This window comes from Mchenga conophoros, linkage group LG23 (genome assembly GCF_057382185.1).
Source record: "Mchenga conophoros isolate Kocher_MC1m ecotype Shallow Benthic linkage group LG23, M_conophoros_male_GT1.1, whole genome shotgun sequence".
In the NCBI taxonomy this organism is placed as follows: Eukaryota; Metazoa; Chordata; class Actinopteri; order Cichliformes; family Cichlidae; genus Mchenga; species Mchenga conophoros.
This window is the reverse complement of record NC_140547.1, coordinates 23,845,238-23,864,315: the sequence shown is the minus strand read 5'-3', so window position 1 is coordinate 23,864,315 and position 19,078 is coordinate 23,845,238. Positions and strand designations below refer to the sequence as shown.

The following is a 19,078-nucleotide window of genomic DNA, read 5'->3' as shown; positions in this document are numbered from 1 at the left end:
TATTGTGTACAGTGGGCCCTCACTATAACGTGGTTCACCTTTTGTGGCCTCGCTGTTTTGTGGATTTTTTTTTTTTTTAACAGCGCATTGTGTTCTGCGTCCTGATTGGCTGTAGACCAATCAGAGTACAGAATGCGTTCAGCTTATCAAATTTACACAAATCTTCAATTGTTAGCAGTGTGACTCTGAAGTGCTGTACTGTATGTTTGTACGTTTTCTCCCCAACAAACACAACAATGTCGATGAAACGTTTTGCACCTTCAAAGGCAACCGCGGGTGCCTTGGTTTCATTCCATAATACTGGACTTATTTTTCTACGAAGGTTTGAACTTCGAGAGTGTTTAAACAAGAGAGAAAAGTGTGAAAATGTTCGTGCCTGTCTGAGAAAAGCGTATAAAGTATGTAGTGAGGGGTTTTACAGCCTTGAAACATCTATAAGAATTGTAAAAAATAAAGTTGGCTATTTTGCGTATTTCACCTATCGCAGGTTATTTTTAGAATGTAACTCCCTCGATAAACGAGGGACCACTGTATCATTACGATGGTCATTTAATAAACGGGGTCACAATTAGAGTGAAATAGATGATACAAGAAGACACCATATGTGTCTGGGTTTGTAAACGAGATCCAGCCCTTGGTTTTGAGGTCCAGTTTAAAAAACAAACAAAAAACAAAGACGGCAACAGTGAAGCTTCAAAACAAAAATCAGTACGATTGTGGTGGCTGTGTCCATCTTTTATATATAGTCCATGAGTCTAAGTAGAAACGGAGTGGTACAGATACAAAGAGTCAGCTGTCTCTGCAACTGTAAGTCTATGCTTTCTATATGGGCACCGCTTCACAGCCAGCAGTCATGTGACTTTGTAGCCTCAAACGTGGAAATAAAATAAGTCAGAGGTAGTTTATTCTCTTCAGTGCCATGGCATGCGGTGGCGGCTGTCAGATAAAGCAGCAAACACAGCTGAGCTGCCTCCTGGCAGGGCTACCCAGAGCGCTAACAGCCACATTATTTTGGAAATAAGAACATCAAATCAGTCACTCAAGCAAAAAAACAAACAGATGCAGACAGGACAAAAAACAAAAAAGTCAAGCAGTGATGAGAAGCAGAGCTCTGTTACCTTTACAAGGTGATGGGCTTTAAATTTGACAGTAATGACTGCAGCAAGACATTTATTTTTCACCGTGAAGTCACATTAAGACCGTTTCTAGCCATTGAGTGTACCTCCTGGGACCGGGCTGTTTGGTCTCCTCCTTCTCATCAGGTTTCTTGGTGGCGGTGACCTTCTCCGCGCTGTCCAGGAGCGCGCTCAGTGCCACCCTGCGGAACACGTTTCCGTGGGCCTCTTTAATGAACTGGACCAGCTGGCGGATGTCACAGTACAGACCCTGGGAAAGGACAGAGTGAGACAAACAAAGTGAGAGCAAAACAATGTGTGAAAGAGAAAAGAGAGAATCAGCAGCCAGTGTGAACAGTATGTAATTTTGAGCAAATGTGCGGGAGCAGGCTTGTGTTTTTGTCAAGCCACCAGCTCCAGCTTGTGAGTGGGTGGCCTCTGATTTCGTGCCATAACAAAGCCTGCCTCGAAAAGTGTGTCATCCTCCGCCAACGTACACCACTCACGCCAGCCTAAAGGCTCTGCAAGCACCGCAGAGAGGCCGAGGTACTTCAATGCTTTCAGACGCATCCAAATACACTTATCAAGGGTGCATTGGATATTTGATAACAGATTCTGAGTATTGTGGTGATTTTTAGACCTTAATATGGATATAAAAGTGTGAAAGAAATATTGTTTTTAGTTGAATTCAGCACAAATTTAAGCAACTTACGTATATTCCTTAAGACACTTACTGTGGACCTGATTTTAACTAAGTTAAAAACAATCTAAGCTGTCATAAATGTCACTTTATCTGCAATTTCACTTTTAAGACAACTGTATATTGTTTAATTAGACATTAGGTTTAAAAAGAATTGCACTCCATATGCAGTTTTACTAAAGAGCATCTGAAAATTACATGAATTATATGAAAAAAGTAGTTTATAGCTATAATTTGCACGCTAACATTACTTTAATTCAAAACATTTCAGCTCTAGCCTACAGATTAGTGTGCTGTGATCATGTTAGTCACTTCCTGCTTTATTATGTTCATCAGTTAGGAGACAAAAAGAGACAGAAGCTTTCTCTTTGCCACCCTTTCTGACTGCCGGCCCTAATCAACCCCAATTAGTTTCAGCTGTGATTTGTGGTCCAGTCATTTCCCTCTACATATATAGTCTCTTGCTCTTTCAGTTTGTCAGATTGTGCTTATCATCTTTTTTTGTATTTAGATTTTTGCTTTTTTGAACCATCATACTTGTGCTATCTGATTCTTTTCCGTATGCGACTCAGTTTGAAGTGCCTGTGTAGCTGATGGATGCTAAACAAATCAGCTCATCTTGACTTGACCTTGGCCTGAAAGAAGATATATAGCTATTATGAAACACTCTTAAGGGGAACAGCAGATATCGTGTCAGACATAAAAAGGGGAAAAAACTGTCACACAGAAACTCTGTGTTTTTAAACTCTGCTGATGCATAAAACCTCTGTACAAAAGACAGAAAATGGTGCGGAAAAACTAAACTGCATGTTTAATATAGTCTGGTGCGAGCTCCCTTCAAAATTTTCTAAAAAAGAAAAGTAAAACATGTGCAAACATACATGGAAATACAAAACATAAGGCAAAAACTGAGTTTTTACAATTCTAATAAGCTTGAAAGTCAATATTTGGTGTGACCATCTTTATTCTCAGCACAGTCTGAACTCTCTTTCTTGTCATTTCTTTAAGTCGTCTTCAGGAATAGTTCTCCAGGCTTCTTGAAGGACTTTCAAAGCTCTTCTTTGGATATTTCTGCCTTTTGTTCTGTTCTCTGTCAAGGTAATCTGATCAAAATCTGGTGGTACTTTTCTGTGTTCATAATTCATCAATTTTGACAAGTTCTCCAACACCACTGACTGAAATGCAGCTCAAACCTTAACAGAATCTCCATTTCTCATGAGGCTTCAGTGAACAGTAGCTGATTAGCTGAAGGTCCAGGTGCATCTCTCCGGCACTGTGTCAGGTGACCTTCAGATCCTGTTTAACTGCTGTAGATAGTTTTGTAGGCCTGATATTTCTTCTTTTGTCCTCCGTTTGTCCAGTTTCCTCAGATTTTGTAAGGAAACACTACACACCATCCTGAGAAGTTTTCAGCTGGTAGCGCTTTGTAAATCACTTTGTTGGTACACAAATACTGTTACAGGCATACAATAGTATTTTATGCCTGTTGAACTGTGATCTCTTTTGCATTTTTCATAGGTTCTACTAAAGCAATGGGAACAAATGATGCATTTTTGTGAGAGGGTGCTAGTAAAAAAGTGCCTACAGATATAATTTAATATTGGTTCTTTGCTAAGTTTTCTGTCAAGAACTGGACTGAAAATGAGTGAAAAAGACAACACGTTCTCATCCCAAAATGTAACATACGTCGCCATGTGACAAATCTTCAGTATGTTATGCGTTCGGAAACATGAGAACCGTTTGGAAGGAATCTACACATGTACATTTATTTTACTTTCTCATCATTAATTGCTTTGGAAAAAACAATCTAATATGATTAAGATTGTGGTTAAAGTTAGGGATAAGGTTATGTTTATGGTTAGGATTAAGGTTAGGGTTAGAGCTGGAATACACAGCTGGAACATGTATTACTGCTGGGAGCGTCTATTGGATTTCATCCACAATCCGGCGCGTATCATAGGGACGCGGAAGGTTACCTCTTGCGTTCCTATGGGACGCCTCAGGATGTGACAAATCGTCAGTATGTTATGCGTTGGGAAGGAGAATGGTCTGGAAAAAGAAGCCAATGTCTAAAGAAAAAGTTGGAAAGACCTTTCTTGGAAGTAAAATATAAAGAAATGAGGGGTGGCTCTTGATTTTTGCACAGACCTACATCTACAATACATGTTCTAGCAGACCAGAGAGCAGCTTAGATAGCATGTCTGATACAACGAATGAGATCAAGCGTCTTTATCTATAATAAAGCATTAATTTAACTAATGAATCTAATGCGGAGCACCAAAACAGCTGGAAGGCAACCAGGTAGACGATTTCACGCCCCACTCACCAGGTTCTCGGGGCTGTGCAGCTCATGTGTGGTTGAGGCGCAGCGGGTGATGAGGGACTTGAACATGCAGCCCACCACCACGGCCTCCATATTCTGGGCTACAGATTTGTTGTCTCCTGTGGCGAAGTTGTTTCCGAAGCCCGCCTTGTCTGGAAGCAGCAGGGAGGCAGGAGAGACCATGGATGACACAGCAGGTGGTTTAGTCATTGCTGACAGCACTGAGCATACAACAGTGAGCCCGTACAACAAGGAAGGAAGGAGAGGGGGCAAAGGAAAAGGGGGTTAATAAAGCATATGGGGGAGAAGCCAAACTGAAAAGGATTCTGAGTAGGGAGTAAGGAATACATGCAAGTGACTAAGGCCTGCTTTAAAAACATACAGTAGAGGGTTTAGTCTCTTGGTCCAGTTAGATTAATATATCAGCCAGATTAAACCAGAACTTTTAGAGTTGCAGGCGAGTTTGTCACTTTTCGGACAGAGTGAGGGGTGCAGCAATGAAAGCGGTGTCTAGGGAAGGGTCTGATCAGGTCAGTGTAGTCATCTTATTGCTTATATTATCAACTGTTATTGATTATTGATCATGTGTATCTACCGATGTTTCTTTTTTTCGCCCTCCTGGACCTCTCACCTGCACTGCCGTACTCTGCAAGAGAAAAGAGGCGGGGCACAAAGTTGATTGACATCAGGCCAGCACAGACATGTAAGGCGGTGTCAGAAAGGAAGTGGCACCCCACCTCCACGAGGAGGTGAACCCCCAAGATGCAAACACACACACTTAAAAAATAACACACACCCACACACACACTGAAAACTAAACAAGGTGCCCTGTTCACTTTCAAAATTAAAAAACACTCATCGGTTCAGTAACTTGCCAATTGTCTCTTGTAGAAAAATCTTCAAATTCCAGTGCAAAACTGAATTGGCATGTAGGATGTGTCCTAATGCTCATCGATAAAAGCCACTGATTGAGCAGGAATGTAATGGGCAAAGCTCTGGATTGGCAAGTGTACAGAATGGATGAGCGTGTAAGGAAGGTAGGATTCAGCTCATTGAAGTGGATGAAGAAAAAGGAGGAGGATGGAAGCAGGAGGAGGAGGAGGACAACGAAGGAAAGCGACACGGACGAGCGGAGACAAGTGGAAGGAGGAAGGGGGAAAACACATATATAAACAGAGATAGCGCTGAAATGCAAAGTCGAAGTGCGGGGTGAGACAGTGGTAGGACAATTCAGCTTTGTCGACCACACTAGAGCTTTAAGTATTTACCTCTTTATGTGATATTATTTCATTTATATTGGCCTGTGCTGTAGCGTCCACACTAGACCTTTTAATGGGACAGATCTGAGTAAAATAAACCTGACAGACTTTGCTAGAGCATAAATATCTGCGCCATTAGGTTGAAACATTTACCGAACAGTTAACTTGGAAATCGATTAATCGTTTAAGCCTTTGATTTAAAAAATAAATAAACAAATTCGCTTGTGCATATACTGTTAAGATGAATATCTTGAGTCTTGAGTACTGTAATTCCCTCACACTGTAATTTTGCTGCAGGAATGACACATTTCCATATTAGCCTGTTGACAAGAGGCCAATGGGATTCTTCCATTAACTTTTTGAATTACTTTCGAAAAAAAGCTCTGTGGGAAATATAGGTGTATGATACTTAATGATTTCATTCAAAAGGATAAAGCTCCATAAAATTTTAGTGGTTTTTGATTTTGGTTTCACTGGTTTACAACTACAGTCATCTCAAAGCACATTTAGGGTAAAAATCATATTATATTAGAGAAAACCCAAATAATCAAACAGCCCTCTGTTTGCAGGACTTGGCAACAGCGGGAAGAAAGAAATCCCTTTTAACAGGAAAAGCCCTTCAACAGAATCAGGCTTAGGAAGGGGCTGAATGACTAATAAGGGAGTGAGGATTAATGCTAATGTTGCATGACTTTACAAAATCTCCCCTATATTCTTGTTTCTTTAGCTTGTTGGCAAATACCTAGCCTATGACACACTTATTTATAGTCCTGTGGAAAACTAACTATACCCTTACTGCTACCATAGGAATTAACAGGGTAACAGCCAGGTACTGCTAATCAGATGCACTTGAATAATTGATCATCAGCATCTCTATAAGAGGAGAAGTTGTCTCAGTTTGCTGCTCTGGAGCATCCAGGTGTGTTTTAACACAATGCCCCAATCTTCCCATGAAAGGTTGTCCAAGCAAAAACTGAAGAGCTACAACTCAGATTCTACAGGCCTCAGTTAGCATGTTAAATGTCAAAGTTCATGACAGTACAATTATAAAAAGACTGAATAAGTATGGCTTGTTTGTAAGGGCTGCCACAAAACCACAACACTTCTGAAAAAATGTCCTTGGGACAGATGAGACCAAAGTGGAGATGTTTAACCATAATGCACAAAACCAAACACAGCATATCAGCACAAACACCTTATACTGTAGCACATTAATGGAGGGGTGATGTTTGGGCTTGTTTTACAGCCACGGGACCTGGACACATTGCACTTATTGAATTGTCCATGAACTCCTCTGTATACCAAAGTATTCTAGAGTAAAATGTGGGGCCATCTGTCTGAAAGTCTGGATTAAACTAGGTCATGCAATAGGACAATGATCCCAAGCACAGCAGCAACTCTACAACATGATATGTGGTGGGACCTGAAGTGAGGTGTGCACAAATAAATGCCTGCAAACCTCAATTAACTGAAGCTACGTTGAAAAGAAGAGTCGACCAAAATTCCTCCATAGTGATAAGAAAGACTGGTGGGGTCATCCTTAAAACAATTACTTTACATTATTGTGTGTTTATTCTACAATTTATTTTAACAAGCTACTGAATGTTGGGGTGCTTTTAGTTTTCCAAAAATAATGACATACTGTAATTTGTCTTGTGTTCATCTCAGATTGTATTTACCTAATTAGAAGAACTGCTAAAGACCAGACCATTACTACTTATGTAAAGCTTCTATGTTAACCATAAACAGGTATCTTTCAGGCAGATGACGAAACCATAAGTGTAAAATGCTAACTCATTGTGTGGTGGTAAGACTCATTCCTGCAGCACTCTATTTCGATAACTTTAAGCTTATGTTCAGTTAAAATTCTTAATTTATCCAATACTTTGGTTTAATTTGGTAGTAATCACCACCCAGGATGCTAACATGCTCACACATAAGCTGCTAGCATGCTGATGTTTAGAAGGGTAATGTTAGCATGTTCAGTATCTTCCTGCTAGCATGCAAGAAATATTGTTAATTAGCACATAGCTGATGGAAATGTTGATTAGTTGCTAGCAAATTAGCATGCGGACAATGAACTCAGCGGTGAACATGCTAACAAACTTCCTAAACGAAGTGCAAATGATATATTTTTCTGTTATTGTGAGCATGTTACCATTCAGACTTGTATTTAATTCAAAGCATTGATGTAGCTGTAAACTTGTCAACATTTGTATTTCCCTACATTTTGTGGACTTAACGATTAATCGATTAATTTAAAAAAAATAATGCTCATTAATTAACAATATTTTTACCCCTACCACACGATTTTTCAGCAACAATCCAATATACGCAATCAAAGCCAGTGTTGTTCATCCTGTTTCTGCATTTATTACCAGCATTTATGATATTTTTCTTTGTGACTGTCTCGTATCTGCATCCCTCTCGCGCACACACACACAAACACACACCGCAGCACTTACTGTCAGTGATGGGCTCCATGCAGAAGCCCAGCAGTGCATGCAGGAAGTCGACTATGTTATTGAGGGAGTCTCTGTTGACGTACTCGCGCATAGTCAGGCGAAACTGAAGCTTGTCCAGCTTATACAGGTTGGTGAGGCAGTTCTGGGCCTGAAAGAAAGATTTTTAAAAATTAACTTCAAGAGCAAAGTTTCTGGCTGCTGGACTTTTTTTTTTTTTTTTTAAATAAGTCAGCTAGCAATAAAGTGGCTTTCCTTTAAATTTAATTTACCATTGAAATTTTTATTTCCATCTTCAGTAGTTTATGCAGTTCTGAGAAAATGTATCTCCCCCCCTTCCGAGTAAGTACAAAATGCAATTTTTAAATTATGATTTAGTTCATTTAAAGGAAAAGTTCTTTAAACCTGCCTGGCCCTGTGTGAAAAACTAACTGAACAGCCTGTTTAAGCTCATGCCAAAGCATCTCATTCAAATTAAAGTCCAGACTTTCACTATGTCTCTCCAACACTTTCATTTTGTTTTTGTTTTTTTGGTTGTTTCTAACCATTCAGAGGTGGTGTGTTTTGGATCATTGTTAGTTTGATCCCAGATATGCGGGACTCAAACCTTCCACAAAGTTCAGTTTTTGTGTAAATGTAAATGTGACAAATATGCAAACAAACAAACAAAAAACAAACAAAAATACTTTTAAACAGCACTTTTTGTCTCCACTGTATGAGTGGAGGTGGGTTCCAAAGTGGCTTGCAGATCCTAAACCAAGTTAAAATACCACCCTCTCTGAATTGATTTTTAGATCACTGTCAGCTGAGTCATCTGTAGATGTGCACTGGCAGTGAGATTAGTTGAAGAGCCAGTATTTGCAGCTAGGGTTTTGTGGCCTGCCTGAACTAATGCTATGTTTGTTTTTAATGAAAAAACCAATTGATTAGAATTAAAAAGAAATTGCGGTTGTCTCTCACTGAAGTTAGAAACTCAGCCCAGTGCTCCAGCCAATGAGTTTCATTTTTATTAAACTTTTATTACACCGAAGGAGCAATTCAGTAAATAATTAATAGGTAATGAATCGATGTCACCATCTGAAACTGTGTTTATTTGCACACATTCAAAGAATTAGAGAATAGAGAGTAACCTGCATCCTCAGGCGATCTCCTGATAGTCCTCGATGGCCCTCACCACAGCCGTAAGCACAGCCCAGAGACTTGACTATCTTTATGAGCATTGTCAAAGCCAGGCGGTGGGGGCTGAGGCCACCAGCTTCTTCCTGTTCCCAGTGAAGAGAAGCAAGAAAACACACAAGTTGAGACATTCAGGCATCCTACACCTTTACAATCTCACTCTAAACAAACCTGTTCAAACACACCTTTTTATCGTCATCCTTATTATTTTTCACATCGTCCTTGCTCCCCTGCCCGCTCCCTCCACCACTTCCCCCGCCCCCTCCTCCTCCACCACCCCCTCCTCCACCTCCTCCAGCCCCTGCAATCGGCCCGCCTCCCTGGGCGACTCCTCCGAGGCCCTGAGCTGCCGCATCTTTGACACGAGCCTCTTGGTTCTCCTTGTTATCTGGCTTGGACAACTTGCCCATCCCGGGCACCACGCCCAGCTGCAGCAGGCAGTCGATGATGTTGAGAGCCACGTCGCAGATCCTGGAACTGATATCGTGGCTGAGAATGGAGTAAAGAGCTCTCAGGATAGCCTAAATTGGAAGAAGGAAGGCAAAGAAAGGGTGACAAAATCAGAGAATTATTTAGTTTGACCAAGAAGGTCCCAATAACATAAGAGAAATAATTAAGGAAACTGTAAAGTGTCTGTGATGTTATGACTTAAAAAGGAAAGCATCAGAATCGAGTCTGCTTGGAGTCCCACTGGTGACATAATTGCTTATTAGAGCAGCCAAATAGGGCCATAACTTCTAATAGCTGTATTTGCCCCCAGGGTCCAATTAAATCACTCACTGTGAGGTCCAACATGCCGTTTTTCAGCACAAAGTTATTGGTGCCCTCGATGTTCTCGCCTTCCTCCAGACAGGAGTAGTTGATACAGGAGTCAGTGAGGCTGCGCGGCAGGTTGGCGCATGCCAGCGGCTCCACTGGGATTTCAGGTACAGCCACGGGGTTGCAGAGTTTCTTCATGTGCTCAGTGAAGAAGTCGGCGTAGCCCACGTTAAAGGACGCAACTGTTGTGTTGAATGCCGCCATGGTGATGGTGGAGATCTGAGATCGAACTTTAGACAACAGAAAATCATTTTTTATTGAGTACACGGTCCTGGTTAATAGTTTTTCTAACTCACAGATCCTCGAGATCGCCCTCTTGTTCCACTTAGGTAGCTCCATAGTGCTTTAGCTCAACTGTTTTGTGGATCTGATGAATGGCTGTGGTTTTTCCAGTGATGTACAGATGGGTAGATAGAGACCTTTCTTGTATTATTAGTTCGATGTTTATCTAACTATGTTATGTTCCAGGTACAAAGGTCTGGACTTTGACTGGGTCATTGCAGAACTTTGGTTGTTTTCTTTTTCAGTCATCGCTGCTTTGTTTGAGATCATTCTCCTGTTGCATGACCCAGTTGGAACCAATAACAGCAGTCAGACAGATAATTTGGTAGACCATGAAGACTCATTGACTGGAAGCTGACCAGGTCCATAAAACAAGCCCAAATCATGACCCCACCACCACTGTGCTGCCAGTTTGTATGAGGTGGTTGTCTTGATGTGTTGAGTTCCATTTTCTCCAACTGTGGTGCTTCATACTACAAATAAACAACTCCACTTTGGTCTCGTCTGTCCAAACCACATTGTTACAGAAGTCTTGTGGTTGGTTCAGATGCAACTTTGCAAACCTAAACTGTGCTGCCGTGTTTTTTGTTTGTTTGTATGTTTTTTAACAGAGAAGAGGCTTTCTCCTGGAAACCTCTCCAAACAAGCCACACTTATCAGTCTTTTTGGAACTGTACTGTCATAAATGTTAAGATTTAACATGTTAACTGATGTCGCTCTTGGGTATTTGCTCGAACGTCTGCTCCTATAAAGTTTGCATTGCTGCATTCTGTGATCACAAACCTGAATGTTCCAGAGCAGCAAAAGGATAATGGATGTACTTAGTTTTCCACATACCTTTGCATTTTGCTCATAAAGTTATTCTTTTGGGTTTAGCTTTAATAGCTTCACATAAGGCACAACAGCCAGAAGGTTGTACAGAGATGTACTTGAGAAGAAATGTGTGTGAAACCTGTTTTTTTTTTTCTTTTTTTCACTTGGCACCATTTCACTTGCTGCATTCAAATTGTAAGAGATCAACACACACACACACAAAAAAAAAACCCTGGCACGCTCAGTTTGAGACTTTAATGATTAATTTAAGTGTTATTGTGTCTGATGTCACAGCACTCTGGCAAGGTCTTGGAACCTTTTACACAGAAGCAATAGAAAGCATCCAAACTGTGAAGATCATTAACTGGGATCGGATGTGAACAGTTGAAAACTGGGAGGCTCGGGTGGGTGATTACACCCACCGGGTCAATGATACTGATTAGGTGAGGTGTCTCCTCAGCGCTCCGAGGACACTTAAAGACAATAACCATCCCAGACACAGCTTGTTCTCCCTGCTGCCATCTGGCAAGCGATTCAAAAGCAACAATGGAACAATGGTTAATGTTGAAGCCCATGTGTCAACGAAAAGAAACCATTTCATTCTCGTATTTGAGTTCAGTCACTTATTTATTCTTCTCATATTTACGGTTGAATCTCTACAGTCCTGCATGTGATATGTACTGAATACAAAAGTGTCCTTTCTGCAAATTTGACCCTTTTGACAGCTTCCTCACAAAATGAGCCTGATACTTTGGTACTTTTCATCCCGGCAGCACCTCATGTCAAATTCAGCTCCTTTCTCGCTAAACCCAAACAGAAAGCGTGTGGCAGAGTGTGAATCAGTTTAAAAGCCGGTGCTCTTATTTTGTGTGTAGTTTGTGTGTAAATTAGCATTGTCACAACAATATTGCTGTTATATAATCCTGCCCTATTTCTGCTTTGCTCAGCGAGCCTCAAAGGGAGCCGGCAGCATCTGTCCTCCCTTTATTGTAGCTGATGGACACTAATGTGATCAGCAGTGGATAATTTGTTTATTTCGCTTTACTTTCAAATAACGTGGATGTTTGTGGTTCCTCTTGCACTCTGCCAGCATCTCTAAGAACTCATTTTGATTTGACCTATGCCGGCTTTAATTTGTCTCATTTAAAACATCTGTGATCTATCTTTTATTGTTTTTTAACCATCTACCAACAAAAGAGAGAGTTTAAACTGTGTGAGTGACATCATCTATGTTCTATTGATTTGTTAAGCCTAGGAAAGACAAATCAATACACTGGTCTACTCATTTTGCTCATTCCTAGCACCATATTTGAGACTCTAACAGAGCAGCTTTGCATGATTCATGCTTCAAAATAATCCGTCTTCACCTCAGGCTGGGCTTTGGTGCAGTCCCTCCTCTTTTAAGCCAACTTTCTTCTGATTGGCTGCTCTGAGATGACCATATTACGCATATTCTCTCTCAATGATGTCATGCAGATCCAAGAGTATTAAAAAACTGTCTAAAAACAAGGATTTAGAGCAGCTTTTAGCTCTTTTTTTTTTTTTTTTTTTGGAAACTGTGGCCTTCATTTCCGGTGTATATATGACAGGAAACCAGGAAAGTCATAATAGGTCCCCTTTAAGACTCCTTCAGGTTTTTTAACATCTAGAAATTTAACTTTTGGGCTTGCTTTAAATACCTGCTCAGGCCCATATTTAAACCATCTTCTTACCCTCCTTGACGGTGTTGTCACTGTGGCTGTTAGAGTGGTCGGGCATGTCTCTGAGCAGCGAGTGGTGGGAATGAGAGTGTTTGGCACTCAGGCTGTCTGCATCTGCAGCTGTGTCTGTGCTGCCCCGCCGTGTGAATTTGCCTGGAAAGAGATGCAACAAATGGACACGTTTTAGGTCGAAAGCACACAACCAAATAACACAACTAAACGTGGACATCAGATGGAGCTGAAAAGAAAAGCTTAACTTTAAGCTCAGCAAACATCAAAGCCCACAGAGACAGAGTGCATTTACGTCCTGCCTACCCCAGAGAGTCTGTCTCTGCGGCTTTGGTGTTTGTTGAGCTGAAAGTTAAACTTTTTTTTTTTACCCAGCTGTATCTGATGTCCATGGTTTCCATCCATCCTCCACAGTCACTAGATCTTGATCCAGTAGAGCCCCTCTGGCATGTCCAGCCTAGAAATCAGCAGCAATTGTGTGATGCTATCATGTCAATGTGGACTTAAAGTCTCTAATGAATATTTCCAGCACCTTGTTTAGTCTGTACCATGAAAACTTAAAGCAACCTCTTTTGCAAGGTAAACAGTGTCCAATGAGTGTATTTCAATGTATAAATATTTGAGACATAAAGTGCTAAAATAATTATCAATGGCCAGCTACGGGCATTTTCATAATTTCTTTTATTTTTTAAGAGTTTCTGCTCTAATTAGCAAACTATAGGAGCAACAATTTGACCCTCCAGCAGTCATGGGTTTCAAATTATGACATGTTGTAAGAAGTATCTCATACTTATACACTATGACACAGACTTGAATCTTTCTAGCAGCAGCTCAGGTTAAGTGGGTTCATAACAGCATGGTAAAAGAGGACAGTAGGTTTTTTTTCTTAATGGAAATAAGCCTTTAAAAAGTCACTAACTCTTGAAAATAATAAAAATAATAACTGCTTTTGTGCCTTGAGCGAATGTTAATCTCCACTATTCAGTGAGAGCTCATAAGGAATACCAGTGTCAATGAAGTGACCTAATTCACCAGCTGACAGCCAGATCCAGACTAAATCCTCTGACTCATGAAAGCCCGGTGGAGTGGAAGCAAGACTTCAAACTGGTGGCATCCAATCTCATTACCCATGATGGTGGCCTGCCAGCCTCCACGTTCCAGGGCCCGCCTGTCGTCACCCAGGCCAGAGAAGCTTCCGAAGGAGAAGGTGCTGCGGGTGGGAGAGACGTCCAGGTGGTCATCGTGCAGCAGGAAGGGAACCCCCATCCGACGCTGGCGCTTCTTCCCCGTGTGATGGAAGGGGATGGAGCCCTTTCTCTCGCGGTCCTCGCGGCGGTTCTTAAACTGAAGTGGAACAACAGGTCCTCTCAATCACATGAATCTGTATTTATTGTTTTAGCTTAAAACATAAAGGCCAGTCTCTGACCTTCTTGAAGATGTTCATGCCCAGGTCGGAAGACAAGTCAGGGACAGCCTGCCGACGAAGGTTAGTCAGGGAAACCCTTGCAAAGGTCTCTGTGCTCAGAGATTTCCCCTCTTCATTGCATTTTAAGCTCATATCCTGCGAAAAATAAGAGAAGGCAAAGGTCACGAACCAGCAGGAGCAACACGGACATCCTAAAGATGGCTTAGAGGCGACTATTAAAGCTGTTTCGATGAGTGACCTGAGTCTTGTGGGTGTTGACCAGTGAGGGTGTCGCAGCCACCATGGAGCTGCTGCGTGGCCGTGGCAGAGGTGCAACCAAGGGCTCTGGGGGACGTTCAGGCCTCTCCTCCAGGATCTGCCTGAGGCGCTGCAGGTAGTACATCAAGGCCCAGTGCACGCCCTCCTCCGTCCAGTGCGGCTGCAGCAGACAGCGCAGCACAGCCACATCAAAATAAGTGGCGTAACGTGCCCGCTGGGCCAACGATGCTGGCAGGCCGGCAGGAGCTGATGTTCTGAAAGAAGAGAGAGGAAATAAAGGAAGTTTCACAGGTTCAACCTTTAAGATGGTGAAGTTTAATTTTAAAAGACAGTACAGAAATTAATCACGCACAGATTAAATCAATCTATGAAAGGAGTTCACCTAGTACGTGAAGGTATGCAGAATAAATCGGGCCCTTGCGGGGAGTTCAACAAGCAAGAGGGCACAACCAACTGTGATTGTGAAAGCTAGAAGCTAAATGAAGATATGTGTGCATCAAAGAGTTAAGCCTGTATTCGCCGTTTGTTTCAGAGCATTTTAACATTCGGGCACAACATATCCACACTTCCGCATAACTGGATGGGTGCTACATTGTCAGATAGATTTTGTGGGACTAAGAAAGAGCTGCCTTTATTACATCCGCTGTAACTGCTCTGCTCTGTGAAACCTGCAACTCTGACATAGCTAGAGAGATGTAACAGGTGACATGTAACCTGATTGCTCAATTTTTATAAAGTAAGAACAGCTTCTGCTATATCTGTGGTCTAATTTACCTAATAGCTGATGGCTTTTACACCACAGTTAGTTTTAAGAAAAAGTTTAGCTCCTTAAACAAAAGTTACCGGGTGTAACTGGGTAGCAAGCTGTTCTGTTTCTATCTGCAGCCGTTTCTGTCTGACAGTATTCCTCTGTTTTGGGATCTCTGTGTCCAAAAAGCCAGAGGTGAGGATAGTAGCAACAAGACCCACATAGAGAGCATATGCCAGTGACAATCAACATTCCCTCTAATTTTTCATGTGTCTGAGTGACACACAAACTCCCTGAGCGGCCACTTGGACCACAATGAGCAACATTAGACGTGTGTACTTTGGTCACGCCAGCATCGAATCGAGTTATGCAAACAACAAAGTTTTTTGCAGCTGTTTACTTAAAAATGCAGCCAAGGCGGTTTTTTAAATAAACATTTCAAACTATTTACAGAACAATCAGCTGTTCTGCATCAAATTTGATGCCACACAAATTGTTTGTGCCACTCCAAAAAATTATTTCTGTCCACTATGAGATAAAGAAGAACAACAGCCTGATACCTGCAGGCCTGACAACAGGAGATGTATCACTCCTGTATCACCTGTAACATTCAGTAGTCGCCTCATTGTTCTGACACACACAACAAAACTATTGACTACACTACACACTAACGACACAAGATTTGCGCTAAACGTCGCAAATCTCTCACATCTCAAAACACCGCCGTCACTCCTAAAACTTCCCCCTTTCTAAACAACTAAATGCCATGTTGCCTTTTCATTTTTTGATTGGTCAACATGGTACATTTTTCCACCAACAGGAAAGGCTGGGGAATTTTTTGATTTTGTTTTTGCTCACATACGGAGAGCGCTTTCGAGCGTTCTCCTTATAAAACGCCATTTTTACCAAACATTACATATATGTTTGGTAAATATATATATATATTTTTTTTATCATAACTCTGGTTTTACGTGGCCTATCAACACAATTTAAAAACTGGTATAAAGTCAACACTTTTCCCGTCAATTCTTCCGTCAGTCCTGCTCACATCTCCAATGGTTGTACACGTTGTCATTAACGTGGCTTCACTCCACATCAGCCACGCTGCTTCGCTAGCTAAAACACCGGTGTCGGCACATAAGGACGCTGTCGTAGCCTGTCAACGACGTTGATTAGCTGCGTATATACGAATGTGAATCGCATCATTGGCTGGACTATGGGATACGGTGGCATCGTTCTAATCCCATACTGGAGCAGCCAGTCACTTACTGACTAACACTGCAAAACAGAATTGTTAAAGTATTGATTTTAATTTCAATTCAGGTTAGATTTTTTTCCTGTGCGCAGAGACCGTGCTAGCAGTGCGCAATTGCACACGCCCGCAGTTTAGAGCAGGGCTCTAGAGTGCGACCAATTTGGTCGCAAATGCGACCAAATTTTTCAGTGGTGCGACTAAAAAAAAATATTTGGTTGCACCTGTGCGACCAACTGTTCGGGTAGCAAAAAGAAAAAAAAAAAAAATCTGCAACCTTCCCTGTGGTCAACAACAGACACACATTTTGCCCCTATCGTGGACTAAACCAATCAGAGATAGTCAGGGGCGGGACCTCTCTGATTGGCCGTGGTCCAGTTGAAAGTGCAGGTGGAAGTGGGAGGTGAGTAGCTTGAATAAAGCGATATCAATTCATTATATCCTGAATCGACTTTTAAATATAACTGTGTTTTGCCAGAAACGCCAGATTCTCAGATTAAAGCTCACAAAACCATTTCAACAACAACCAAACAGCAAATGAGAGCAGGTACACGGATTCCACACAAAGACGTAAACACAGAACGGACCGACGCATCAGAATCAACTTTGTCTTTCTCGGCTTTCTCACCCGACGGCCCGTAGACGGACACGCTGTCGGAGCTTAGCGGTTCTGATGCGTCCGGTCCGCGCTGTGTTTACGTCTTTTTGCGCTGATTCTGAGCTGCAGGTTTTGTCTCTCTCCAACCAAAATTCACCGAGCCAGCAGCAAAAGAAGCAGCAAACTGCGCTTCACATTTGATCAATGTCGTCATGAATTTTGCTGTTTTGCTTCCACGACTATTAAAATCACACTCCATGCACAGCTAGCTCTCTCTCTAGCTCTGTACTTCAAGAACAGTTTCCCGTCTCCAATCTCTGTTTTCTGTATTATTCATTCGCTTATTACCCACCAGTCTACCGTTGTTTACAGCGCTGTGGCTGCTGTCTTTTTCTTTTTTTCACTTAAATGACCTCGGACAAGAAAGCCTGTTTTTTCTGTTATTCAATACTGAAGAAATGTAAACTTTATATGCAGAACATTGTAGAATATTTTTAAGGTTATCTGCTATAAAAAGCCAGACCAGGAAAATCTCCTTCATGTTTTTCTGTGTTTTATTCTCAGTTACTTTCACACAAAGGCATCTGGTATGGGCTCAAAATGTGGTCATAAATATTTTGTACTTGTAAAAAAGATTTGTGTGTGTAAAAAGAATTTGTGTGTGCGTAAAAAAGATTTGTATGTGTAAAAAGAATTTGTGTGTGCGTAAAAAAGATTTGTATGTGTAAAAAGAATTTGTGTGTGCGTAAAAAAGATTTGTATGTGTAAAAAGAATTTGTGTGTGCGTAAAAAAGATTTGTTTGTGTAAAAAAGATTTGTGTGTGGACTTAGAAAAAAAAAACCTGCAAGTTACAAGTACGGATTTTTTCTTCCCTTCATCTGATTGGTCAATGTCATGTCAATCACAAATGTAACAATCCAATCAGAGAACAGATGGGTTTGGCTGTCGAGGGGCGCTTTTTTTGAACTGCAGGTCCTTGAAGGGAATAAATGCCCTTTTACATGCCAACCCAGCGTTTTCCTTCATCACCACGAAGGAAAACAGTCTGTGGTTGTCCGAGTTTGGTGATTTTTGTGTCACAGGTCTACGTGTTTAATACAGGGACTTCCACAGCCTTTTCAACAGCGCTGCGGACCGCGGGGTGGGGGCGGGCAGTGTTTTGGAAATGACAGTCTTCATTACAAAGCTTTCTTCGTTATGAATTAGCATACATGTTTTTATTGAACATTTGAAGAACTAGCAAAAAAAACTAACTCTTGTAGAGGACATAAAGTCAGAGATAGAAAAGACAAGGAGCAGGTGCATCTAGTACAGGTAGAGCTGCTGCAAAAACCCACAGAGCCCAGCAGCCAGCATAACAAATTCTGGATCCTTTGCTTTTAGTTAGCAGTTAGCATTAGCAGCGTATCCTGCATCTGATGTGAAAGGACTTTTATGCTGCGCACTGTGACTCACAGCAATGGTCCTGGGTCAGCCCTGACTTTGTGTTAAACTAATCCTAAAGTAATAATGTTATTTCTAACCACTGATATACCACAACTTTATCCTTTCAACAGCTACTGAAAGTTAGGGGACCTAGCTGCTATCGGATATTTATATAGCGATCCTCCAGCTTCAAACGGTATCACCCTTCAAGGACCTGCAGTTCAAAACAGCGCCCCTCCGACAGCCAAACCCATCTGTTCTCTGATTGGATTGTTACATTTGTGATTGACATGACATTCACCAATCAGATGAAGGGAAGAAAAATAGGGTCAAAAATCAGTACTTGTAACTTGCAGGGGTTTTTTTTCTAAGTCCACATACAAATCTTTTTTACACATACAAATCTTTTTTACGCACACACAAATTCTTTTTACACATACAAATCTTTTTTACGCACACAAATCTTTTTTACGCACACACAAATCTTTTTTACACATACAAATCTTTTTTACACATACAAATCTTTTTTACGCACACACAAATTCTTTTTTACACACACAAATCTTTTTTACGCACACACAAATCTTTTTTACACATACAAATCTTTTTTACGCACACACAAATTCTTTTTACACATACAAATCTTTTTTACGCACACACAAATCTTTTTTACACATACAAATCTTTTTTACGCACACACAAATCTTTTTTA

The 19,078-nt window shown here is 41.2% G+C and overlaps 1 protein-coding gene across 20 annotated transcripts in view; it reads right to left on the bottom strand.

Moving 5' to 3' along the window:
- unc80 (unc-80 homolog (C. elegans)) overlaps positions 1–19,078 on the bottom strand; it is a 70,029-nt gene that overhangs the window by 38,025 nt on the left and 12,926 nt on the right. For 12 of the 20 annotated variants that reach the window (XM_085266475.1, XM_085266470.1, XM_085266476.1 and 9 more), the window contains exons 8-18: positions 14,323–14,596; positions 14,085–14,219; positions 13,786–14,002; positions 12,662–12,802; positions 9,816–10,084; positions 9,221–9,556; positions 8,990–9,121; positions 7,863–8,010; positions 4,734–4,784; positions 4,142–4,359; positions 1,223–1,386 (exon numbers count right to left, since the gene is read on the bottom strand). In XM_085266475.1, coding sequence (XP_085122601.1) covers positions 1,223–1,386; positions 4,142–4,359; positions 4,734–4,784; positions 7,863–8,010; positions 8,990–9,121; positions 9,221–9,556; positions 9,816–10,084; positions 12,662–12,802; positions 13,786–14,002; positions 14,085–14,219; positions 14,323–14,596 — 2,085 coding nt within the window. The remainder of the gene's footprint in view (positions 1–1,222; positions 1,387–4,141; positions 4,360–4,733; positions 4,785–7,862; positions 8,011–8,989; positions 9,122–9,220; positions 9,557–9,815; positions 10,085–12,661; positions 12,803–13,785; positions 14,003–14,084; positions 14,220–14,322; positions 14,597–19,078) is intronic. The other 8 variants (XM_085266483.1, XM_085266481.1, XM_085266486.1 and 5 more) reach the window with 2 other exon arrangements.